The 26,521-nt window shown below is 44.2% G+C and overlaps 1 protein-coding gene and 1 pseudogene across 2 annotated transcripts in view; one reads left to right on the top strand and one right to left on the bottom strand.

Annotated features, from left to right (window-relative positions):
• GTPBP4 (GTP binding protein 4) lies at positions 1-20,545 on the bottom strand. The gene is made up of 17 exons (XM_084781765.1): positions 20,365-20,545; positions 16,705-16,875; positions 14,623-14,726; positions 14,402-14,538; positions 13,378-13,478; positions 11,671-11,763; positions 10,396-10,587; positions 9,877-9,942; positions 7,981-8,070; positions 7,468-7,578; positions 6,238-6,315; positions 5,802-5,853; positions 5,315-5,415; positions 3,813-4,010; positions 2,924-2,989; positions 2,180-2,323; positions 1-1,234 (listed from the first exon to the last, which is right to left on the bottom strand). The coding sequence occupies exons 1-17, from the start codon at positions 20,410-20,412 to the stop codon at positions 1,082-1,084; spliced, it is 1,905 nt and encodes a 634-aa protein (XP_084637891.1). The 5' UTR covers positions 20,413-20,545; the 3' UTR covers positions 1-1,081.
• A 201-nt stretch (positions 20,546-20,746) lies between these two features.
• Positions 20,747-26,521, top strand: part of LOC311597552 (ferritin light chain 1-like) — a 44,931-nt pseudogene continuing 39,156 nt past the window's right edge. Inside the window, exons 1-2 of the transcript XR_014783625.1 lie at positions 20,747-21,090; positions 23,855-23,899. The product of XR_014783625.1 is annotated as a ferritin light chain 1-like (transcript). The remainder of the gene's footprint in view (positions 21,091-23,854; positions 23,900-26,521) is intronic.

Here is a 26,521-nt window from a genome sequence, read left to right as displayed (position 1 = left end):
TTCTACCATGTTAAATGCATAATTCTATGATTTAATCAAGTTATTAGGAATACCGATGATTACAGACTTTACAATAGCAATCACCTAGACATAAAAAATAGATCAAGACATCAAATTTCATCAGAGAACTAAAACACATTAAAAAGCCAATTTTAAAACCAGAAGTTTCAACAGATTCCATGATAGTGTTTTTGTACGTGCGTGACTGTCACTGGTCAGAAGCTGCCTTTGACAGGGGCACAGACAGCTGGACACTGCCGTCTACTCTGTGAACAGGGATGTAGTTCCAACAACACCGAGTCCTCTCGGCAACGGTTCTGTACTTTCAGGACACCAATCTTTTGTTTAAGCTCACTCCTACATTTCCATTGTCTTAATTCAGCCATAGTTTATAAAGACACATGTATTTTTGTTGTGAGCCTATATCCCAAGCAATTATTTCCCTTAAAAAGTATTTTTGCTCTAAGAGCAAAAAAAGCAAAGTCCTATCTTTTTTCCATTGTCCATCAATGGCAACTTGCAAACAAATTAAGAAATCAAAACTATGTTTTTTGCTGGAGGTTTATTTTGGAAAAAGTGGTTGAAGTTACAAAGATACATTTGTACTACAAGTCTAAAAAATATAATTTAAGAGAGCAATTTAAGTTCTGACACACTCCTAAATGTGCTTGTGCCCAGGCCCTCAGAAAGGGGGCTAGTCTTCTGCTGACACCTCCCAGCAGGGATGCTTTCCAAACAAAAGTAGGTACTCTGGTAACGAGACAGAGTTCCACTACAAAACAGTCCTTCCCCCACCAGCCTACGCACACCAATATATCTGTTCCGCAACATTAGCTGGGCAGATGTGAAGCATCCATGTCATCAAGGACAGAATGCTTTGCACTTACAGCGTCTCAACTGCACAGTGACCAGGACACGGCACGCCTAGTCCTTTACCAGAGTTCAGCAAAGCATCAAGCGTTTACAGTCATTTCCACTGTTTCTTTCATTTAACAAATGTTTTTCCAAATTTTATAAAACATGCCACGCCACACCCAGAACCAGCTAGAGCCCGGCCCAGCGCCGCCGACTGCCGAGGGCTCTACCTCCTGTCCTTTTTACCAGCCTTCCTCTTCCCGGACAGCAGGTGCTTGGGCTTCATGTCAAACACGTGCCTGTCCGCCTCCCCTTTCCTCCCCAAGCGGTTCATCTTCTTCTGCGCTTTCTTCATCATAGTCTTGGCTTTCTTCACCATCTGCACAGGAGAATACACATTGGTGGAAGCCACACTTCTATCCTGGGAATAACGGATCACCTGGGACCCATCTTACCAATGCAGGTGTGAACTCTAAAGACCCTGTTGCGTCTTGGTCACTGCTTTCTCTCAGACGACCACACTATCTGCAGGAACTCAGTGACTGTCTAAGGACACCCCCGAGCTCTTAGCTGACCAGAGAATACCTGTTCAAACTTGCAGTGAAGCTCAGGATCACGAGAGCATCCACTGCCACATCTGACTCCTGTCCATGCCAGTATTAAACCCATAGTGCATAGCGCACACTCGTAATCGTAGCCGGGTGTGGAGGCCGGGGCAGGAGGACTACAGTTCTTAGAGGGCAGTCTGGGATACATGGTAGTACACTGCTTCAACTCAACACTCACTTCCTAGACTTCCAGACGGAAATGACAACTCAGGCTTCCATTAAGCAGAGAGCCTGCCAGTTTACATCGGCTTTCTCTTATATTTGAATTTTCAAAATACTAAGATTAAGAAAAAAAAAGTTTTTCTTCTTAAAAAAAAAAAGTGAGATTTTAAACAACCACTGCATCATTGCAAGACACTACAGATAACACCATAGGCAATCAGGCAACTACCTTGAAGGGCAGAAATTCCCCTCATAATGTAAATGAACCAAGTGTGCCCTGCACTACTTCCTTACGAGGAAATGGGGCTCTCTTTCTAGTCTCTTGCAAACAGTTGGGCCATAAGGCCAGACCGTGCAAACTTTAAGAGACAGTGTCTGTCCATCCTCCATCAGAATGGTTTACCAGGACACCTACCCAGGGTACCAACTGCTTCCAGTCCAAGTTCCTCTCTAAAGGATGCCACAGATGAGAGAAGAATGAATAGCTAAGCTCTTAACCACACCCCTGCTCCTCCACGCAACGCCTGGTGTTTGCTGGAGGCTCCGAAACAAACCTTGACATCCCGAAGGCCAGAAACATCACGTGGAGTTCGAGAGCAACTCCGACTCCGGGTTATGGAAAAGGGTGGAACAGACTCTTCTCTTTTTCTCTTCCTAGTGGCACTCCGAGATCTTCTTGCCTGGACTGCATAGTGGGCCTGCAACGCACAAGCAGCAAAGTCACTAACAACCAAAATTCTTCCAACAAGAAGAGAAGACAGTTAAGGTCTGCAGGACCACTATCACGCAAATCAAAAGATTTGGAATGTCTGTTGAGATGTACTGGCACAGGGTCTGGTTTGAAGTGAAGGGTTAAGGGTCAAAAGCATCAATACGGTGTTCCTGCCCTCCTGAGCTCAGCAGCCATGCTGTTGGTAAGTCAGATGGTGTCTTTGAGCCGTAGTTCTTGTGCATGCTGTGTGCTAATGTTCTCTACTGGTTAACATCAAACACGCACGGCAATGATGATGCTTTTCATCCAGTTTCTACAATATACGTAGAGGCTTTAGCCCCCCAAAATAGTCTAGGTAGTAGACATACTCACCAGCTAGGTTTATGTGCGTTATGTGCATGCTATGACATTCACATAGTAAGATCACCCAGCTACAGCTTTCTCCAGACACACCCACATCCCTAAGCAGCACATGCCTGACTACCAGCACTGGACAATAAACGCAGGAAACACTGAGTTTGAATCCAGCTCAGGTGCAAGAAAAGCACAAACCATCTGAACCCACCCTAGCCGCCCACAGACTCACATTGTCCTTATCATCCATGTCAACACCAAGGCCCCGCATCTCACTCTCCAAATCCGCCCGCTGAACCTGAAGGGGGCAAGGGGGGAATAACTTGCTGTAACTAAAATGTCTGTTGAAATTTAATGTTAAAGGAAAAAAGAGAGAGGAAAAGCATACAGTGATGCTGCAATGGACAGATAAATAGTTGGCAGACACAGGTTCTGTCCAATCTCTGGATCCTAACGCTCACAGCCCTTACCATTTCCTTGGTTCCAGAAGGCACTTGAGGTAAAGGACAATCTTTATTGTCATCATGCTTAAGGCCATAGAGACAATGACATCTCAAAGTGAAGCCATGAAGAGGGATGCGTCTTGCCGTCTTCTGATCCATTCACACCTAGAGTGGTTTCCCTATTCTCGCCAGTAACAGGGACTGATAAACGGCCTTGTGGATTTAGGAGTCTCAACCAATAGAGAAACCAAATAATATAAAAATGTTATCGCTGGGCATGGAAGCACACAGCTGCAATCCTGGCACCTAACAGAACAGGAGGCCTGGGAGTCAGGAGCTCCTTGGCTACAGGGCTCAAGGCTAGCCTGGACCTCATGGGCCCTATTTAACAACCAGGCAGCATCCTCAAACTTCAGCAGGGTTAGCCTGAACTCGCACGATTGCAGCACTGACTGGCTCAGTTTGCAAGAGGGATGTACCTGGAGCTGCAACTCATGGAGCAAAAATGTAACTGTCAGAACTAAAAGCCCAAAGCAAAGCACCTTGTAAGTCAGTGTACTGAGTCCCTCAGAGTACGCCACCTGACATCCCCAAGAAGTGGAAGTCAGTCTCTAGTGGACGTTTACACAGGATCCAGCATGCGAGCTCCACCCGGCCTCTGCAACACCCAGAACTGACCTTCTTGGCAGTTCGGGGCATCCTGGGCCCCTGTGTATTCTTTTCTTTGGACTGTAGAATTTTCAACTTCTTTTTTTCTCTAATTTGTTTTGCCAGCTGTCGGATTTCCAACATTTCCTCATCTTCAGTTTCAGAGTCACTGTCATACTCTCCAGCGGCTGTTCTTAGCTCTTCTTCCTTTTCTAATTCTTCCAATTTCTTGAAAAAGAACCATAAAAGTAACAAGGAAAAACTTGCTAGGAAATAAGTGTAGCAACATATTTACAGAAATCATGTTTCCTTAAGTCTCTGAAGATATGAGAATGTTGTGTTGTAGTCTTGTCACAACTGGACCCCATCTGTATACAGTTAATCTCACAAAACAAGGGGTGCATGAAGGCCTTGGAGACAGGATAAACACTGCATGCACTATTTTCTGCCAATTCCATTTTGTCCTTAAAGAAAAAAATGTAGGGACCCTTTCCCTCATACTCAAGTGTTCCCAGCAGAAACACGAAATAAATTTTGTACAAGCTCCCATTCATCCTCTCAAATAGCATTTTAAATACAATCACACCACTTATAAAATAAGACAAAATGAAATTTTAAGTATGTATGTGGAATCGGGGACATAGCTAAGTGGCAAAGCCCTGGCCTAACAAGCACAAGACCCTGGGTTGGTCCCCAGCAACACACACACACACACACACACACACACACACACACACACACTCATAAAAACATACACACATTCACACATAAATAAATAAATAATGAGATAACTGCAAACACTGACTTGTGATGGAATAACAAGTAATGGATAGGTACCAAAGCAGGAAAAAGGTCAGTGATGGGACAGCTCTCTAGGGGAAAAATGTCTAAGAAAAGGCTGGACCCACTGAAGTTAAACTCTTCTTTCAGATTAGAAGGATCAAAACATAAAAAGGTCAGTGGGAACTGGGCATGGTGGTACATTCCTATAGTACCTGCACTTGGGGAGGCAGAAGCAGGATTATCTCTGTGAGTTTGAGGCCAGGCTGGTCAACAAAGCAAGTTCAGGAGAGCCAGGGCTACACAGAGAAACCCTGTCTGGAATCACCTCCCCACCAAAGAGTCAGCAAGTCACAGAAATCTGGACATCAGACCTCACACCCTGTGGAATGAATTTTCTTGGTAATGTGATGCCACTTGCTGGACTAGCAAAAGGAGTCTACAGGAGATCTGAGAGACTCAGAAAAAGTCAACAACAGTTACAGAGAGAAGACGGAGCCACTGACAGGATCTCCAGAGTACAACACTAACGTAAGCCAAAGTGACACAGCCCATTACAGGTCAGTGTGACAGGCCTGGGCATCCCAGGACTACATAGGACAAAGGAGGAATAGAGAATAGAGCCATCTGAATGGTGGAAAGTCTCCAAGGAAGCAGAGAACAGGCTAGGATGCCTTAGGACATAGAACAAAAGGACTGTGAAGTGCTGTTTGCATGCTGCAGTGGGGAGGGTAATTTAAAGTGTTGCAGACCTTCATGATAGCAGGATCGATATAATCAGCAACATTATGGCCTTCCCAGATCTCCGGGATCTTATCATATTTCTCAGATGAATTCATTAAGTCCCAGTATTCTAACATTGAAAGAAAAACAGAAAGTTATATTTACAGTAGTTTCTAGTATCTTCAAGTACTGTGCCACCACAATGATTATTCTGGATGCCAAGTAAAACCCCTTTACAAGGTAACAGAGCCGCTGTGTTCAACACTACCTAAGTTATTACTAACAAGATGAACACCGACCTGTATGCGCAACCTTCAAGTACTACAAAAATACTCCCTTCATCTAAAACAACAGAAACTTATACGGAAGACATTTTATACAGCTTGCAAGTCTGCAATTTCTAACTTTCAAAATCTGGAAAACTTATAAACCAACAAACACACTGGAAGACTTTCACTGAGCTCCTTTCTTTCCTGACAATGGCATACAACTGACATTTCAAAACGCCATACTTACTCTGAAGATCCAAAATATAATCATCTCCCATTTCCAGCTCAAGATCTCGTTCCTGCCAAGAGAACGCCCAGAAGTTTATCCTCGCTCTTACGCCCCAGATGCTTGCCACCCCTCCCTACCAACGAGACAGCTCTGACCCCCTCGGCTCTGTGTCTAACAGGAGGGCTGCTTTCGCCACCTGGACTACGCGTCCCGTGGACTTTATTCACTGTGACGTCACGTCAACTGAAGAGCTTCAGTCCGGGGTATGTTAAGGATTCACCACTGTGCCCTGAGCCTTACAGGGCGAAGCCTGGGCACACTCAGCTTGCGTCCGTCTACTGCATCAAGCCTGCTTCACGTGGCTGGAGCCCTGGAAAGGCGGCCTTTTCTGGTGTGCAGGCAGGTCTTCCGTCCCATTCCATAAGAAACCAGACAAAGTGTGACCGTCACCTACCCTCTTCTTCTTGGGCTCCGCAATCTCCATTCTTTTCCTTCGAGCCACTACTCCTTCTGGGATGAAAGGGGGTCTCTCCTAAGAACACATTATTCAAAGTATGTGAAACGCCTTCCAGGGTGCGAGAGAAACGTAAAGGAACAACAACAACAACAAAAAACAAAATAAAACAACCCAAAGCCAAAGGTAGTTTGGAAGGGTAACACAAAACCATCTAAACCAATTAACACAAAGTGCATTCTGGGGAGTGAGTTTCAGGGCCAGAGTGGGGAAAGGAGCTGAGACAACCCCCAAAATTGATTCTATAGTTCATCTGGAAAAAAATGAAAAGTATCCAGAAAAATTCTATTAAGAAAGTAAGTAAGAGAACAATGAACAATGAACGAGTAACAGAGATAAATCCAAGTATGTCTAGAATTCAATGGCATTAAATTCATTAGCTGAGACCACTGACTACCCCAGGAAGATAGGCCCACAAGTAATAAACCACACTTTCCACAGAACAAAGTAAATTCAGCACACACAAAGCGTCAACCCAGATGAGAAATGAAAGCAAACAACAAAAAAACCATGAAAATACAGAAGAACATGACATTTTAAAGCATTTTAGGTATGAACACAGCCTGTTCTCTGTAGAACCAAAACTCGAATAACTAAGAAAGAACTATTGTATGTTAATATTCTGAAAATGTGTAGCTCTTCTGAGATGCTTTAAAAAAAACGAGGGGCTGGAGAGAGTTCGGCAGATAGGAACACTTGTCGCTTCTGCAGAGGACCTGGGTTCAGTCCCCAGGACTCGGGTGGTGGCTCACCATTGTCTATGACTAGAGTTTCAGGGAATCTGATAACCTTCAGAGACCCCAGGAATGGACATAGTGTACATATTTACAAAGCAGGCAAAACACTCATCTACACAATAAAAAAAAAAAGAATCTTTAAAAAAAAAACTTGAGGAACTTATATCCTGAAATAAAGATTTTTATAAACTACACCCAAGCCACTTCTAAGTAACAAAAGAAAAGCTCACTAGCAACAAGCTCTGACAGGGAAAAGCAGGGTGCGCAGAGCTCTTTACTTCACTCCTTCCTACAGGTGCACGTGACTTCAGCAGGAACGAAAACCTGAAGCCTACATGTGAAGCCCACTTGTGTTCACATGTGATCATCTGCAACACCAGGGAAACACACGTGGCCAGCAGCACAGTCACGGAAGCCCACAAGGCCACCTTACCTTGTCATCCCTCTTGTTTGGCACAGCTAAGTGCAATCTGTTCAGAACCTCATTCACTTTATTTCCTTTCATTTTCGTCTCTACTCGATGAGCCAAAAGCCTATCACAGGCCTGAGAAAGCACAGAAACAAGAGTCACAAAGCCACTCTACACCAGCCATTAAGTCTCCACTCATCGACAGGCTGACAGCTGGGGCGGCACTTCCTACATATTTCCCCTCAGCAGTTAACTAGGCTAGTAAGAACCACACCAACTCTTTATGAAGTCTGAGTCCTGAAGCTGCTCAGTACCCTTAACCTCTCTTCTTCACGAAAATAAAATGTTCCCCCATAGGACTCTAGCAATTTGAACAACTAATTCTATTCAAGAAAAACAAACAAACAAACAAACAAACAAACAAAACCTAAACTAAACTGTTTTCAGGGTTAATAATTCCTAAAAAGAAAACAGTTTTCCACCACAACTGACTTTTCTAAAACAAAAACATCAGTCATTAGTTGATGAAGCACCAACCTCTGTTTTTACTTGAATGACTCCTTCCTCAGTCAGGGTGCTGGTCTCAATGACAGGGAAACCTTCGGCCTGCAAGTCCATAAATATTTTCTAGGAATACAAAAGAAAAGAAGTGAAGCATGCAGGACTGTTCCCTGTTTCCCAGAGAACAGCCTGCATTGTTTTGCAAATGGAAGTTGCAAATGCTATTTACTCAACAGCTATGACTTGTTTTTTAAGTTAATTTTCACAATAATCTTCTACAATTAAAAATAAGTTAGCAGAGGCAAGTGGATCTCTCAGTTCAAGGCCATCCAGGCTTCGGAGCAAGATCTAGGACAGCTGGGGCTACACAGAGAAACTGTGTCTCTAAAATAAATAAAAACAAACAAACCCTTACATGATCAAACCAGATCAAAGTCAAATAAATCCATGAACACTGTAAGATCTCCCCTGCTCTCAGTGCTAGGGATCGACCTCAGCTATAAGCTGCCACTGACCTGTCTCTGCAGCCCCAAGATGCTGGGATTTCTGACGTGTATCTCTACATGCAGACAAGATCAACTTTTCAAAAGATGTTTTTAATATTATTTCTTATTTTAAAGTTTCTGCCAAAATAGCCCAAGAGAATTCTTTAGAAAACATAAAAATATTAAGCTATCATCTGATGAATCACTAAGACACTACAAAATCTCTCTAGTGTGGAGACAGATGGCAACCCCTAACAGACATTAAAACTTCCCACAAACAAGGTCAACCTCCATCATCAAGGGACTAAAGCACCAGTGAGTAAATTTTTAATAGCATCTGTTTCCCAAGTATGCAATACCAACAACTAAAGATGTAGGCATACCTTTACTAGCGATACCCCAGGGGCCAGAAAGATGACCTAAGTGATGTCAGTTCTCTCCTAAACAGGTGGCAAGTAATCAATTATTCAGGCATTACCTTCACTGGCCAGACACCTGGGCCGCAGAAGGGTGGCTCACTTTCCTACCATCCTGCTGAGTAATGCAGCTGGACCTGCGCCTGACCCCAAAGCTGCACAATGTTATGTTCTGCCCTAAGACGACAACTCAAGACAAGATAACCCTTACCGTATATAAACTGTTCATATATAAATACCATATATAAATAGAAGAGAGCAGGAACCAACACACTTGTAGGAAACACAGTCCTTCCTACCTCAGGAACCTTTACCTTAATTTAAATATGACAGAATCGTTCATTCTAGTGTACTGGTTTTGAGAAAGCCAATGTGCATCAGTCACCTGTGCAAACTCCTACTGTTGCCCTACCACAGGGGTTTGAACCAGGGGTCTGTGTGCCCAAGGATATTAGTTCTGACAAGCTACAAGGTGAATGTGAAGAGAACTTCCAGTCAGGGACCACAGTGAGAACACTGAGCCTGACCCCAAAGTATTAATTTAAGTACATGTCTCTCAGGACCTTTATCCTGAAAACTGTCTACTAAGAGGGTTAAATTGTTTGAAGAATTATGTCTATCAACACATAATGTTGGCAGACACTGCAACACGTTCACAGCTCTGAAAACTCCATCTTCCAAGAGCTTAGAAAATGGTCTCTTTTACTCACTTCTCAAACTTAATTAGCCACAGCCTCCTTTGTATAATAAAGTACGCCATATTTGTACCCACCCTAAGGCCTGAAAAAGATGAAAGCACACACAGGGGACACTTGGCTTCCTCTTGGGTACCAATTTCAAAGCATCATTTCCTAGGTAACCACATTTCCCAAAAGTCCAGTGTAGCAGCCCACACTCCCTCAATGCAGGTGTCTGCACAGACTGAAGACAAAGCAGGAACCAGCAAACTGTGGCTTAATATCCTGCCACTAATCATCACGGGTCCTCTTGGCGTGCGCGTGTGTGTCTGTGTGTGTGTATCAGTGATTTACCTGATCTTCTTCAGCAAGTTCAGCTATTCTCTTCACATCACATTTGTTTGCTACAACAATAAGAGGCTAACAAGGAAGAAATTATTACTTTCACAGTACAGAATAATGTAGTCCCCTTCCTTGTCCATGACTTTGCTTTCTACAATTTCATTTACCCAAGCTGAGATCAACTACTACTGGAAAATAGAAAGTGGAAAGTTCTGCAACTAAACAATTTATCACTTTAAACTGTGACCCATCCTCAGCAGTGCAATGAAGCCTTTTGCCTTAGTGCTGCACTCCACCCAGGACACACCTCGTCCTTGTGTCTGGCTTACTCACTGTGTATGCTACCAGGCAACCAGCTGGTTGGTTCAGGTCAGTTATTGTATCAACTGTCACATCACTAATAGCTGTGGTCAAGTGACACCGAGCATCAGTACCATCTATGGTTTCAGGTAGCCACAGTGGTCTCAGAACCCAGTACCCAGGAGTAAGAAGGTGCTAGTGTGTGGATCAAACACTAGCGGCCACACTCACCTTGTTGATGAACAGAGGTCTGATATTCTGGAAGAGTTCTAGCTGTTCCTTCAAGCCATGGCCACACTGCTCAGACAAGTCCATCACGTACAGAACCGCAGCGCGGAGGTGGGCCAGAGCTGTGATAGCCTGCATTTCAATGGTGTTCCGATCCTCCAAAGGATGATCCAAAATCCCTGGGGTATCTACAACCTAACAACCAGGCGCCATTACCAAAACGCACTCACTCAACAATGTCTTGGCTGGTACCAGTCATTCTCACACACGCAAACAGAACTAGTAAGTAAAATATTGGAAACTGCCCACGATAAAGTAAACAAAGGAACAAGGGGGGAAAGTACATTTTCTTTATAAAACAAAAGCCAAATCCAGAAGCCTGATGTGGTAATGGCTGATCCCTGTAATCCCAGCACCAAGGAAGCAGAAACAGGACTGCCATGAATTTAAGGCTAGAATGACCCACAGTGAGCTTAAGGTCAGCCTGGTTAGAGTGAGACTGTCTCAAAAGAAGAGATACAGGGGACTAAGGAAAACCCCACAGAGACCATTAAAGAAATACTGCCTTTGGGAGAAATGAGCCCTCTTTTCACACAGCCATCAAGAAATACAATACTGAGCCGGGCAGTGGTGGCACACCCCTTTAATTCCAGCATTTGGGAGGCAGAGGCAGGTGGATTGCTGTGAGTTCGAGGCCAGCCTGGTCTACAAAGCGAGTCCAGGACAGACAAGGATACACAGAGAAACCCTGTCTTGAAGCTGCTGCCCCTCCCCCCACCCCCCCAAAAAAACAGAACACTGAAGTAAATGACCAACTCTTCCAACTCCCAAGACTTGGCTTCATCATTTATAAAACTGGATTTGGTTATAAACTAGATCATTTCATGCTTTGATAGTAAATGCCACTTCTAGTGACGGAGCTTTAAATGACACAGAGACCCTTATTCAATAGAGACATCACTAAGGAAATGAAGTCACTCCCGCAGAACTAAGCAGAGATCCAAACAGCAGCTGCCAGTTTGCTCTCAGGTACATGTGTGTGATGTTGTTACACATCTCCAACGCTCAGGCCAGTTCTCCTTATGATGATGAAGGTTTCAAGTTTTTGGTGAGACCACAGAAACCATCCCCTTACCTCAGGGCTGTCCCAAGAGGATGCTGCTCACCACTGACTGTATGCTAGTGCACTACAGGATGCAGCTATGCTACCGTTCTTTAGAAATCATCAAATCTATTAAACCTAGGTGTCTGTTCTATGTTTGCAGACAAGACTCTCACCTGCCAACGCAGATATTTATAATCCATGTGCCCAACAAACAGAGACTTGGTGGTAAATGCATAGGGCTGAACATCCACATCTGCTCTTGTCACCTGGAAGAAGAAACCAAAACCAGAACTATTATTTTCACACTCACGAGAGTTCCGTACCACAATTCCCCCAAACACTCTAAGCACAGCATCCACACTTTTCCAGAAGCAACTTTAGCCAAGCACAGCAATGCTGCAGATGCCGGAAGATCAGAGGCTCAGTCAGAGTCAGTCTGGGCAGTGTGGAAAGCCTGGCTCAAAAGAAACAGGCTGCGGACAGCAGCCAGTGAGAGAGCACGGCCAGGTGTGTGTGAGCCCTGGGCTCAAACCCTCACTACACAAACAACACACCCTATTTGGTAGGATAAAATCCCAAGGCACTGTACATGAGTAAACTGCATGCAACAGATATTATCCCCTTTGGCAAAGGCCTGGCTCCTCTTCCCCTTCCATCACGGGCCCACTAGCCACTGTCTATTCTCCAAGCTTCAATATGCAGTTCATGTTACTGAAATTTTCATCTTGTTGAATTAGTTTAAACCACAACTCGAAAAGTTACATGTGGCCAGAGGCCAGTGCATCATCCCCCAGAGCACAGAACAGTCACAGCAGATGCAAAGCAGCTGACAGGCAGTTGAAACGTCAATTAGATTCCTAAGAGCACTGTTTGCTACCAAGTCAGGATAACGTGTGAGCAAAATTAAGAACTGCTGGGCCAGCACGGTGGATCAGGAGGTAAAGGTGCCTGTGCCCAAGCCCGGTGACCTGAGTTCAATTTCCAGGACCCACACAGGAGGAGAGAAGCAACTCCTGCAAGTTGTTCTCTGACCTTCATCTCTCACACACACACTCCCTCCCCCATCTCTTTTTCTCTCCTTCTCCCCCACCTCCCCCCCCACACCCACACGCACACAAAAGAACGCACACATATAGCTTCAAAGTAAAACTGTTCTGGCACTGGGCAAGCCCTAATAAGTCCATAAGTAACAAGTTACTTTTCCTTAAATGTCACAACAGAGCTTGATAATTCTACTCCAGTCAAGAGAGACAAAGGCCCGACATGGACCCCATGCTTATAATCCCTGAACTCTGAAGACAGAGCCAAGAGGATAGCAGGTTCAAAGTCAGCCTGGGCTACATTAACAAGACCCTACCTCAGGAAAAACCAAAACACTTAAGAGTGATTGAGACACAGAAAATCTCTATTACAATGAACACACAGTTCACATGAAAGTTGACACAATCACCAAGGTAAGAAGTCACCCAAGCAGCTTAAGGCTGGCCAAGTCCAGCTCCATGAGTGCCGGCAGGCATAAGAGCATTCCAGAATGAGCCGGCACAACATGACCATCAAACACTCTCCACCTGTGAACAAAAATTAACTGAGGTATCTCACAGCCCCGAGAAACTCGAGGGCACACAAGAATCAAAATGAACGGAGCTTAGGCATCGGGACCCTGAATGCTCCTGGCAATCCCTGAGTAAATCTAGACTCAGACAACGAGTTAAAGCTCCAAAAGGAATATGGAGCTTAGGCATCAGGACCCCGTGAGCCAGGGCCACCCCAGGCCCATCCCAGGACCACCCCAGGCCCATCCTAAACCCACACAGGGGATGCAGTAGTGCCTGGGACTTCAGTACATCAGACAACTGCTTTATTATAGAAACCACACCCACCTTATTGATGAAGCTGGATTTCCCAACATTTGGATACCCACACAAAAGCAGAGTCCTTGTATTTGGATCAATGGTTGGCAAGCGGGATAAATGTTGACGCACTGTAAGAAATTTAAGTCAAAAACTGAGAATTTAAGATTGGCTTGAAATTTTACTTTCTACTTAGTTATACTCCGAGCTCATAGTTGTTTTAGTAAGCTTAGAACGCACAAATTTTTCACTGTAGCTTTTTTTTGGGCAACAGGAGCATATAGATTATTAGACCTAGGGCCTGATGTTTGGAAAGCGTTGCACCATGGAGCTATATCCCAACACTTTTTACTTTGGGCCAAAGTCTCACTAACGCAGGCGTTGCATGAACCCTAGCCCAAGCAGGCCTTGAACTTGTACTCCACCTCAGTCTTCTGAGTAGCTGGAACTATACTTTTATAAGTATACTTTCAAAAGTAATGGAGAAAATGGGGTAAGGAATAACTGAAGAAACTGATAGCATATACACGAGTAGTTTCCAAATATGGCTACACCAAGAATCATGTGTTTAACCTACCAACCTGCTATTTTAGGTCAAAGTGAGACTGAGAAGCATGCTTGGGAAAGATGATTGCTGATATTCAGTCCCCGGTGTGTTTTCGTTCAAGCATGCATGCTGTGATGTGAAGTGTTTCCTGCCTCACCTGTAACGCCCGCACAGCTCTAGCATGGTGCTCACTGGGCTCTCAAGAGAACCCCACAGATATATACAAAATTCCTTCAAAGAACTTCGATGAATCATTTCAAAGGAAAGAAAACTATGCCCAACAAAATGACTGTAGGGCTAGGGGTGTAACACAATTCCAATTTCCAGCTCTAACTCAGAAATTATCCTATTAAATGAAAGTATTTTCAGGTGTATGATTTACTTACTTACTAAATATTAAGAACATGTAGTTACTGAACCTCCAAAAAACTTAAAAAAAAATCGGGAATAAGAACTAAACATAAAAGAACATAGTAAAACCCATTTCAGCTTCTGTGTAACAAGTACCTTGTTCCAAATACTCCAAACTCTGCCTCTGTCTCTTGATGATAGTACACATGCGTCCAAGGGCAGCACGCTTCAGCTGCTTGCAGCGGTACAGAGAGTCACCATATTTCATAAGTCGCACGTAGTCTTTAGCAACACTTAGAAAAGAGAAAGTAGCGAAGGTTTATTTTGTATTTCTTTGATAATAATTTACAAGATACTATGGTAAGAAAATACCTTACTTGTCCACCAAATTTTTGGCAATGTTTATTTGACCTAGAGCCAACTTGTAATGATCCTTGTCGTAGAGAATGTTCATCAAGTCAGCGTAGAACGGGTGGATGTCCTAGAATGAAAAAGCGAAATACACAATGTCACTCTGCTCCAATTGGTTCTCAGCCTGTGTAACAAAGAGCGGAGACTCAGCCCCCTCCTCTCTTCACACCTGTATCTCTGATCCCCAGAGCCCTCTCCTGGCCAATCACTCTTCCCAAATCACTGCCCAGGAAACAAGCAATGCCTAGGGGAGGAGCTGCAGCAATCACTTGAAGTCACCGCAACCTCCATCCTATTACAGCGACTTAGGACCCAGTTCTCCCCACATTCATGGTGCGCGCGCGCGCGCACACACACACACACACACACACACACACACACACGCCACGCGTGCACACAGCTAAACATTTTAATGCTGTCAAAAAAGGAGGCATTTCACCTTTTCTTTCCACTTGAACACACTTTACTACAATTTTTTGCAGTCAAGCTCACTAATAATTCCCTAAGTAGCAAGTTTCACTGTTTATACTGATGCTCACGCTCTGCACTACAGGACTCACTCTCTTCCGTTCTCTCACCTCCCTGCAGACACCTAGTTCCCTCACTTTCTTTCATGTGCCACACTACATATGACGTTTATGAGCGCCTTCCACTAGAGTGAGGCCCTTAATTTCATCTACCTACCTACCTATCAATTTATCTATCTATTTACTATGTTTGCTTGTTCTGAGATGATCTCTTTATGTAGTCTTGGTTGGCCCAGAACTCACTACACAGACTAGGCTGGCCTCGAACTCACAGAGATCTACCTACCACTGCCTCCCCAGCACTAATAATTTTTTTAACTTGCTTTTCAAAAATGTACCCGGCATTGTGATGTATCCCGATAAACGTAGCACTCAGGAGAGAGGCAGGCGGATCTCTGTGAACGCAGAGCCAGCCTGGTATACAAAGGGGAGCCCCATGGTAATCAAAGCTATAGTTATACGTCTCACAGGAAAAACAAAAAGCAAACCCCCAAACCGACTTATTTGTGTTTGGTGTTTGCTTCTGATAGTCACACTGTCCATCTCAGGCTGGTGAAGAGCTCAAGACGCTCAACCTCCTGTGCCCCATCAACTCAGCTGAGCGCAGGGCCCTTTCTACTGCTCTATCCGTGTGCTGGGAACGGTGCCCGCCATGTGACGGCTTCAGTGATGTACAGTTTTGAAAACTGATCCATCTGAGACTTTCACAGTAGTCAGCGAGATCGTTAGTAGGCAGTCGTAATACAACAGCCAAGTATTTGAGTTCTCCCATCTCTTGTGTATTAAAAAGAATAAATTAAAAAAAAAACCCAATGTACAAAGAACCACAAAAACTTGATGCTAACTGCTTTAAAATACATTGCTTACTAAAGTCCGATTGCTATATCAAGTCAGTTTAGAGTAATTTCATTCTTTTTTTCCAATCCTCAGGTGTTTTCTAGTTCTTAACCTTTCCCAAGAAATAAACAGTGTCTGCCCCCAGGTTTCTGGAGCTGAATAAACAGTGACGGCAGTCTACTGCACAGGAGCATGTTCAGCCTTATTTACCGCTCTCTGTGCTATCTCTCATCAGCAAAGGAAATTAATTAACTAATGATGAAGTTAACAAGCTCACAAACTGGAACCTTTGGCCACTGAGTCTGTTGATCCTGAAGGAGAAGGGGGCCTCCTCTGAACAGAAAGGGGTGACACTCGGACAAGCCACAGCCATTCAAGAATCCTGGGCTTCAGAATAGCAACCAATAGCAACCTCGAGCTTTCATCTAAGCCGACCGTGGCGCTGGCAAGCGCAGACACGCAGTGCACAGGAAGTGTGAGAGGCAGCCCTGGTGCCCCTGAGACGCGCTTGGGAAGAACACCAAGGATTCAAAAGGAACTGGACTCCACAGCCATCCTGTCACTGAGTCACTGAGTCACTGACACATCAGTTCTCTCCTTTCTTCTCTGACAAATAAACACATCAAACAGGCTAAACATGATTCTCCGAAGGCTTATAATTATACAACCATACGTGTCACTTACATCCAACTTAGGGAAATCCGTCAGAATCTGGGAGAGTCTGTCATGGTAATTCTGTTGAGTAAATTTGACTTTTCTCATATAAAAATGTCGAATTCGATGAATTTGATAATGCTTATGAATAACCGTTGGAGTCTTTCGTTGAGTCTTGGATAATGTCAGGTCAATAAAGTCCTGTGATTAAAGAAAATAAGACAAAATTCAAACATGTACTTTCTATTCATTTGTTTATAACCTTAAAACACTAATCTAGTACTACATGGTTTAAACTACAAAATCTACTTTTTCTTTTCTTGGGAGGAGGGGGGTCTGAGACAGGGTCTCTCTGTGTAGCCCTGGCTGTCCTGGACTCGCTGGTCTGGAACTCATGGAGATCCGCCTGCCTCTGCCTCCTGAGTGCTGGGACTACAGCTGTGTGCCACCACACCTGGCTAAAACTTACTTTTTCTAACTCAATATTTTATATACAACTTGGCTCATCTTTATAGTTTCTGGCCTTTAAGAAAACTTGGCAGCCACCACCAAAACTAAAATGGTTTAGAGACTCTCCACAATCCTCAAGAATGCCCAAAGGAGAGGGCCAGTGCAGGCGGCGTCCATCATGGTGCCAGAAGCCTGACTTTCACCACACCCTGTCAGTCCTACACCAAATGTGCCACATGACCTACCAGGCCACGCCTGACACCTCACCCAGCACCTGCTCCAGATAACGGGAGCATGCCCCATGTGCCCAGCCACCCCAGGACCCTTGTTTGAAAAGGCTGATAAATCTGTGAATATGCCCAACTGATGGAGGAGGCCACTCCCCTATTGTCCCTCGAATAAAAATGGGGGTGCTTGCTAAATGGTAGCCGAAATGTATTTTACCTCATGTTTTTTTTAAAATGCCATTTTAACTTTCAAATTCCTAAGAAAACTCAAGAATTAGAAGAATTACTGAGGAAAAAAAGCCAGTTCTTTGATTTCAAGGATGTTGTAGCTTTCATTTTAAGGGGACATAAAAACAAAAACAAAAAACAAACCACTCATCATCTAAACTTTCCTATGTATGAGTATGAACTATTTGAGGATTTGAGATTTTTGTATTTATTCCTCAGTAGGGGTCAGAGGAATCACTTTTACTCAACCACTTTTACCTTCCTTTGATCACTTCTACTAATTCAATAACATTGATCATTTCCTACAATAAAGGATAAAACTAACACAATGCTGAAGATAAAATAGTGAATAAGACACCAAGATCCGCTGAGCATGGTAGCACACACCTTTAATCCAGCACTGGGAGGCAGAGGCCAGCCTGGTCTACAAAGAGAGTTCCAAGACAGCCAGGGCTATTACACAGAGAGACCCTGTCTGTGTGTGTGTGTGTGTGTGTGTGTGTGTGTGTGTGTGTGTGTGTGTGTGTAGGTGGGGGTGGGTGGAGGACACCAAGATCCAGTGAAAGAAGAAGTAAAGGCAGGTAACCACAATACAGACGTGAAGGCTCACGAGGGGCGTGAATGCTCAGGCCTGCTGCTCCTCTCACTCTGGTCCCTTCTACAGCCCTCACATCTCTAAGGAGACAGTTCAGAAGTTGCCTACTGTAACCTTTCCCCAGATCCACCCACTTATCACTATACCCTTTGTTTTTGAAACAGGGTTTCTCTGTGTTCAGCCCTGGCTCTCCTGGAACTTGCTCTGTGGACAAGGGGTTAAAGGTGTGCACCACCACTGCCTTCTTCTTACTATATTCTTTTTTTTTTTTTAAGATAAGATAGTACAGTGTTCTGCCTACATGTACACCTGCTGCATGAGAGCAGCAGATCTCATTATAGATGGTTGTGAGCCACCAGGTGGGCTGGTACTCGAACTCAGGACCTCTGGAAGCACAGCCAGTGATCTTAACCTCTGAGCCATGTCTCCAGCCCTTACTATATTCTTACACTGTCCTAAATCCTTGATATTAAGGAGTTTATATTCAAGGTTCCTTCCCCCCACCCCGTCCACCAAAACACAAACAGATATTTGAGTTCATCATATAAAGTGGCGCACTACTTCACATGTATCTGCCATATACTTTAAGTAGCTGTAACTCTATATGTGCATGGTGGCTTATGCCTTTAATCCAAACACTCTGGAGGCAGAAGCAGGCAGATTTCTGTAAATTCCAGACCAGCCATGGCAGCACAGTAAGACGAAAAAACAAAGTCTGTGCACATTAGATATAGATGCAAATTTCAAATAGTATTTTTGATCTGTGGTTGGTTGAATCTGGATTTGGAACTCAGACACAGGACCAATTGTATGTCACTCATTTCTCCCTCATTCTGTGGGTGTAAACACATTTATGAATTCCTTTAGAAAATGACTCTTAAAGAAGCAGAATATTTTTGTGCGTATCTATACACACAACCTAGCACACACTTTACAGAAGTATCCCATACTCTTCAGAATGAATTTTTATTTCCAATCACCAAAGGATTGCCATCACTCTTCTACACATATGCAAACTCATGCTTCTAGAAACAGACCTCATTCAGGTCAACAGAAATACATGCTGTACTAAAGTTCTTTACTAGGTCAGTTATACTAACAAAGTTCATTTGATCCAGTGAATTGTATTCTGAGTGAAATAAAAAAGTGCACAAAATCCTTCAGCATGTGCTTGAGAAGTGACTGGGGCAATCATGGCGGCTGAAACACAAGCTGTGATTCCTACATGTGGCTCTCTTCTTTCCAAACACTACAAACTGGTGAGAAATGTACCACAACGACTATCGGAAAGAGGAAGAAGGGAGGAATAACAGAGATTTAAAATAATAATAATAATAACCCTGTGTATCACTGGTGAAACATGTTTTGTGTCTTTTAAAGCCAGGGTCTCCAGAGATCCAACTGCCGCTGCCCCCTTAGTGCTGGCATTAAAGGCGTACACCACCCGGCCACCGTTAAATACTAGTTCTTTGCAAAGCGTTTCAAAAGAAACTCATTCTGAAAGGGGATACCGAAGATACCCACAGTGCTGTAAAATTAATGCTAATGACAGTGGTTCCTCTGAATTGACCCTGCAATTCAATGCCCATGGCATGCCAGCGAAACACACGTAGCCTTTTAGGTTCCTTAACCAACCTACTACTCGCTACTTTGGAGGACTTGCTATGTTACACAAGTCTGGCCTTACCACGTTTACCTTGGTATGCTTAAAGCCAACTGCATTTCCCAAGTCAAACTACAAATGACAACTACCTAATTTCTTTTTAACACTGTGATAGCACGGATCGCCTTACTTAAAGCGCAAGATGCTACACTGAACAAAGCATCCCGAAGCAGCGGACGCAGGACACTCACCGCTTACCACTTCAGGCTTCCTGCCTTGCTTATTTCACTGTGGCCACCACCCAGGACATTTTGTCACTTCGGCAGGCCATGTAAGAATTACAGACTCTGGACGGGTTCTGGGGTCTTGGAGAGAATCGAAGGTTTGAGAGACTCGTGGACAGAAGAAGGGTTCGGTTTCAAAGAGTGGGCCTAATCGTGAATGTCCCGAGGATAAGGCAGTGGAGCACGGCACTGAGGGTCCAGTGGATCCATGGTCACCCAGCCCCGGGAATGCCGACCTGCATCCTCCCTGGCGACTTGTCAGGGAACAGGGAGATAGTCAGGAACAACCTCCGTCACCCTTACCTTGGCAGACGGCACCACCGTAATCTTCTTGAAGTTGTAGTGCGCCATGCCGGCGGTGGAGCACACGAGGAAACCTGGAGACGCGGCGGACCGGACTTCCGCCGTCGGCGGTGGGCGGGACTTCCCTCATTCGGCGCGCTTTGGTGTTGCGTCACTTCCGGTAAGTCGCGGGCGCGGCCCATGCGTACGTTAAGGCGCGCTCATAGTCCGACAGCGTCCCCGCTCGGCCGGGAAGTCCGTCGCTTAAGAGACAAGGGTTCCGCATGAGCCGTGGGAGGGGTCGGCGGGACTTGAGAGGTGGGCGAGTTAAATCCTCGCCGGGTGAAAGAGGCATTCCAGACTGACCACCTTGGGGGTCTCCGCAAACATTGCCCTCACCCAAGCAAGCTTCTGGGCGAGTGCCTGTAGCGGGAAAGGCGGGGCGCGGGTCTCCTGCATCACATGGTGTCCTCTGAGCAGCACGTCCTGTCGCCTGGCCGTGTGGAAAGTTACACATTCAAGTAAATAATGTTGACACGGGCCCTCTGTGGGTGGGAAAGTCTGCAGCCTTCCGGGTGGCCGGAGCTGCCTCTCCTGACCTGGCAGCCTAGCGTTGATTTGCGGATGCGCGGCCTTCAGACCTGGCCTGGATCAGTAAAGAAAGAAACCCTGTACTGCTCATTCTGTGGGTCAGAGGCATTGACCCAGGTCCAGGACAGACGCACAGAGTCTGACCAGAGGCCCACGGTGGGTTGGAGCTGACCTTCCCTCTTTCGTTTTCCTTGTCATTTTAAGTAAACCACCCATTTCTTTGGATCCTTGAAATCTAACCTGGCCCAATCCATGTACTCTTACCTCATGGTTATCTTTAACTATATGACCCTTTCTCGGGTTTTGCCGTCTCCTTCAAAAACTCTCCTCCCTATTTCTGTGGCATCGTCATTCTGGTACATGCTGTCTTCTTTCCTGCTGTCTCTCTCTGTCTGGATACTCCTCACAGTTTTTTTCTCTTCCAAGTCTCTTTTCTGAATGGTGGTTTTACAGCCCCCATGCGGACTACTTGATGATACCGGTTTCCTTCAACCTGGTTTCTTTTTCAATGCCAGTCTGACATTTCAGTCAGAAGTGAAATTTCTACCCTACATGATTCTAGATATGTTAAAATGTGCATATCTGAAAATCAGGTAATTTCATCACTCTGTGCTGTTGGAAAGGACGGCCTCACTCTGGCTCCCACCAAAGCCCATAACAAGATTGAATACAGAGCCAGGAGCAAGGCTTGATCAGGACTGACTGACATAGTAAATGTGGCCTCTGGGGCAAAGGTGAGATCATAAAATAGTGGCCCCACTGATGTTAAATCCCAGGAATAGGAGGTGAGAAGGATAATCAGGATAAAGCAAAAGAGCTGCAAGTGGTCCCACACGATGGGTTAGCAGCCCTGGGGAGACTCAGCCCTCAGCACCCAACTCAAACAGGAGAAAGTGGGTAAGGATGAAGGGCTTGGACGGTCAACATAGTTTTCATTCTCTCAGGTAACTCCTATGGCATTAAACCTTACATAGAGCTAACTGTAAGTCAAGCGCTGTTCAAAGTAGTTTACCCCAAATTAACTCACTTAGCTCCTACAAAAACTTTATTAATAATGGTGGAGAAACAGAAGCATGGCAAGGCCAGAAGCCAGCATGTGGCTGCACAGCTCGTAGGCCGCAGAGTCCATCTTGAACCTGAGTTGCTTGGCTCCTGCAAAACCTGCTTTAACATGCTGCTTCTAGGTCATTGCTCACATCTTCCAACAAGTCCTGCTCTTCTTCATATAGTCCCAGCATTCCAAGGTTAAAGGTCAGTGTGAAACATGATGTTGCCAAGTTAAATAAGCATGCTTCTTTGATGTCCCAAGATCATTAGAATTTAATGACCGTCATCATGCACTACCCTGGAGTGTTCTGTCCATCATATTTGTAATGAACAAAGCTATTTCCTTCCCCGTTGCCCCTTTATAAAGGCCCTGTATTTTTCCTAAACTCAGTTTTACCAAACTCTCATAGAACCAGTTTCTTTTTGTTGTTGTTTGTTTAGTTTGTTGTTTTGTTGTTGTTGTTGTTATGGTTTTGTTTTTGTTGAAAGGAAGTCTTGCTCTGTAGCCCAGACTGGTTTGAGACACACTGTTTAACCCAGGCTTGCTTGGCACTTAACATGTAGCTTAGGATGGTCTTGAACTCACTACATAATAGTCAGACTTGCTTGAAATTTTTGGTGATTCTCCTGCCTCAGCCTCCTGAGTGATAGGTTTAGAGGTATGAGACACCATACTTGGCTAAGTTAATTTGTTCTTCTTTTGGAGTGCTGAAGATTGAACTAGGGAACCAATCTGCTACTGAGCTCCACCCCTAGTCCTCTCTTTTATTATTTAGATTTTTTTCTTCTGATGGAAAGCCATCCTTTCTTCAGCACTTAAGGTGAGGGAAGTAATAGAAAAATATCTTGCTTACTAATGACCTTAATATTTAGAGTTATTCACATTTTATTATTTTAAAAATTCCCAGCAATAGCTGGGCATGGTGGTGACCACCTTTAATCCCAGCACTCAAGAGGCAGAGGCAGGCAGATCTCTGAATTTGAGGCCACAGATCAAGTTTCAGGACAGCCAGGATACACAAAGAAACCCTTTCTTTTAAAAAAAAAAAAAGTCCTCAGCAACCCAGCAACCGTCTGATCTGATGGTAAGATTAGAGACTTGCTTCTTATCCAAGGTCGCAGCTGTAAGTGGCGGACAACACAGATCAGGCTGAGGCCTGCTGCGCTTTCAGCTATCTCATAAACACAGCCGTTTATGTACACAACATGCCTAAGGAGCAGAGGGTTTTGTATAATATGAGATGTGAATATATGTGATCACAATGCAGTTGAAGTTCACTTGTTTGTCCAGAAAAGGACATTCATTAAGAGAAACAAGGATTATCCTTGACAAAGAGAAAACAGACTGACACTGATGTCAGAAAACAAATGTTTTATAAACCAATCAGAAAAAGCTACATATCTTATCTTTTTACTCTATTTCCCCAAAAGTAAAAGTACATCTATTTGTTTGACTTGGGTTTTATTTTTTTGTGTTTTGAGACAGGTTTTCCATATAACTGTGACTGTCTTGGTACTCAGTATGTAGATCAGGCTGGTCTTGAACTCATGAAGATACACCTGCCTCTGCCTTATGAGTGAGGGCATCGAAGGCATAGAGTCAAAAGCTTTTAAGTTACAGCTTCACCTCCAGTTTGCAGACTGTGCGAGCCAGAACACACTACCACTTAATTCCTTTGTGCTTTAGTTCCCTTTTTTGCAATATGGAGGGAACAGCGAATACCTTCCCTCAGAGGATTATTTATGGCGCCTGAAACAATATAAGAACACAAAAGCAAAGCATGAACTGAGGGACAGTTAGTTACTATTAGTCATTAATGTTTAATTCTAAAATTACTTTGTCATAATGTATTAAATTCCAATTATCTTTTAGGAAGTCTTCCTTCCTGGAATTAAAGGCATGTGCCTTCGCTGCCTGGTGAGTGCAGTAACCCTTTACTCAGGCCTGCACAAGTGTCCAAAAAAATTCTACCCTCAGCTTATGCTAACACTGTACTTATCTGAATGTTGTGCCATAACAATTAAGTATGCATGGTTGGTTGTTTTACCTCCAATTAACTTTTCCCATGCGTTAAATTATCTGCTTTATGCCACAGATACTGCCAAGCTTTATCCTGAGTTATGTAGATTTGAGACTTGGGTCTTCTTACCCTTAGTATCTCAGAACAGCCTTTAACTCTTGCAGTAAAAAAAAAAAAAACCCTCATCAGTTCAGTTATTTTCATACAGATCTAGTTCAATAACATGTTGATAAAGAAACTGGAGTATGTGCTAACTTCTAGGGGAAAAAACTACACAGGGAAAGAGGAAAGCAAACACCTCTTGTTTATCTGTGAGTATGAAGTTGGAAAATCAGATCTGAAAACTAAAACCATTTACCAGCAGCTCTATGTGCTCTGAAACTGATTGTCTATAGATGATGCCTCTAAAGGCGCACACATCATGACTCATTGTGAGCCAGAGGTAGAATTGCAATGATGAAGCACCAAGCACCCTCACCACCTGCCTGTTGCTGAGAGCCACCATTCCTCCCACTCCTCTCATGGTTTGCCTGCCCCGGTGCAGTCCTAGGGGCAGATTGTGTCCCAGATGTTTCAGAGCATGTCTTGCCAGGAAACAAACTTTCCCCTTATCTCGGGTAAACACACCACTGGCCTCTTCTCCAGGAAAACCAAACTACTGAAAGCCTTTTTAAAAAGAACTGAGAGAGGCACCAGAAACAGAATTTAAATTGCTGATCCTCTAGCCCATTGCAAAGAGATCCAGTTACCAGAGTACAGAAGAGGGCAAGCTTTGGCTATAGTAAAAGGTCATTTGCAAGGGCACTCTGCCAAACTTCCGCCTGCAAAGAGTGTCATGATTAAAAAAGAAAAAAAATAGGGCCTCATTTTTTGAGACCTTTATTTGTAGACTGGTTCTCCTCTGTTTTCTAGCTGCAATTCTGATTGATGAAAAGTACATCTTGTAATGGATGCTGTGCCAGGGAAATGTGACCAAACTTCTTAGCTAAAAGGAAGCTTTGTGTGGGGATTAGCCATAGGCACCTATCCTTTCTGAGGTATTAGGAGTAACTTAAGGTGGGTAGGCTATTTACATGGCTCTCCTTAGAAACTGTGTTGTGACAACTTGTGAATCACATGCTGCTTTTTGATGTCTAGAAATTCTCCTTCTAAAAGCAATAGCCAACTCTTCATTCAAGGGCAGGAAAACTGTCTTTTGCCATCCCTCGAAGCAAGCAGCACTGCTCTGAGCATGTGTAATGACCGGGACTCCACTAGCTGAAAACTGGGACAAGTTCCTGGTATACTTGGGGAGCAAATATCTGGGGTCTTTGGCTTCTTTATTCATCAGGCTGTTTCAGTGAATCAAAGGCTGGGAACCCCTTTGTGCATAGGTGCATAGCCTTGAAATGTGTCTGAACACCAAACTCTGTCAACAGGGGAGAAAACCACACTGACCTTCCAGCCTAATGACAATGGGGCTTGCTGCAGGTCAGAAGCATGTCAATCTCGGGTCCCTTGAAGGAAGGAAAGATATGCAGGACCTCAGATCCAGGGACTGCAGCTTGAATCCTAGTGGTCAGACACCCCTCAAATGAGGCAGTGCTCAGAATACTAGTTTTCAGGCCAGAGATAATATATGAAGTAAAAATACAGGAGCCTGTAGAGCAGGCGGGACGAAACCTCTCTAACCTGCAGGTACGTACATCCCACTTCCTGCCCTGCAAGTGTTGACCCATGGCCTCTTAGCATAAATTGATACCTCAAGCGATCAACAAGGGCTGTGAGCTGAAGTCACACAATGTAGGTCGTTCCGTGTCAGAATATTTGCTTATGAAGAGAATTCACTGAGAATTTGAGTTGTTAAACTTTACTCATAATTTGCCTTTATTATAATAATGGAAAACACAACAGATAGAAGTTATACCCAAATGGAATTAGGCAATGGATTTCTTTGTTTGTTTTGAGATAGGGTTTCTCTGTGTAGCCCAGGCTGGCCTTGAACTCAGAGATTTGCCTGCCTCTGCCTCCTAAGTGCTGGGCTTAAGGCGTGTGCCACTACTGGCCAACTGGATTTTTTTTAAATTTTTTGAGACAAGGTCTCACTGTATACCCCTGATGAACTTGTTCTGTCGACCAGGGTGGCTTCTTGACTCACAAAGGTACTTTTCCTTCCACCTTCTAGGAATGAAATTAAAGGCAGGCATCACTATATATGGCTTGTTTTTTTTTTTTCCCTTAAACTAACACACTAGATTTGTTCAAGGTTTGTAGGGTTTTTAAATTTTAAATTACATTTATTTATTTATTTATTTATTTGGGGTGTTATGTATATGGAAGTCAGAAGACAGCTGGCTGGGGTCCACCATGCTGGCCCCTGGGCTCATACTAACGCTGTCAGGCTCCATGGCAAATGCCCTCACCCACTGACTACCTTACTCGCTCCCAGTTCTGTAAGTATTGTTGGGAGTGTAGCTACAGGACAGGTATCTCAGCTTTACACGGCTCTTGAGTCCAACAAGGAAGTCACAGTAATATCC

The sequence above is a fragment of the Acomys minous genome, assembly GCF_964271855.1.
Source record: "Acomys minous genome assembly, chromosome: 5".
Lineage (NCBI taxonomy): Eukaryota > Metazoa > Chordata > Mammalia > Rodentia > Muridae > Acomys > Acomys minous.
Note: the sequence above shows the minus strand (reverse complement) of the source record. Positions and strands in the feature narration are given on the sequence as shown.

Coding starts and splice junctions, on each gene's coding strand:
- GTPBP4 (XM_084781765.1), bottom strand. CDS start 20,412: ATGGCGCACTACAACTTCAAGAAGATTACGGTGGTGCCGTCTGCCAAG. Junction 14,727..16,704: donor CGGATTTCCCTAAGTTGGAT/GTAAGTGACACG, acceptor TTTTCATTCTAG/GACATCCACCCGTTCTACGC. Junction 6,316..7,467: donor CAAACAAGAGGGATGACAAG/GTAAGGTGGCCT, acceptor ATGTGTTCTTAG/GAGAGACCCCCTTTCATCCC.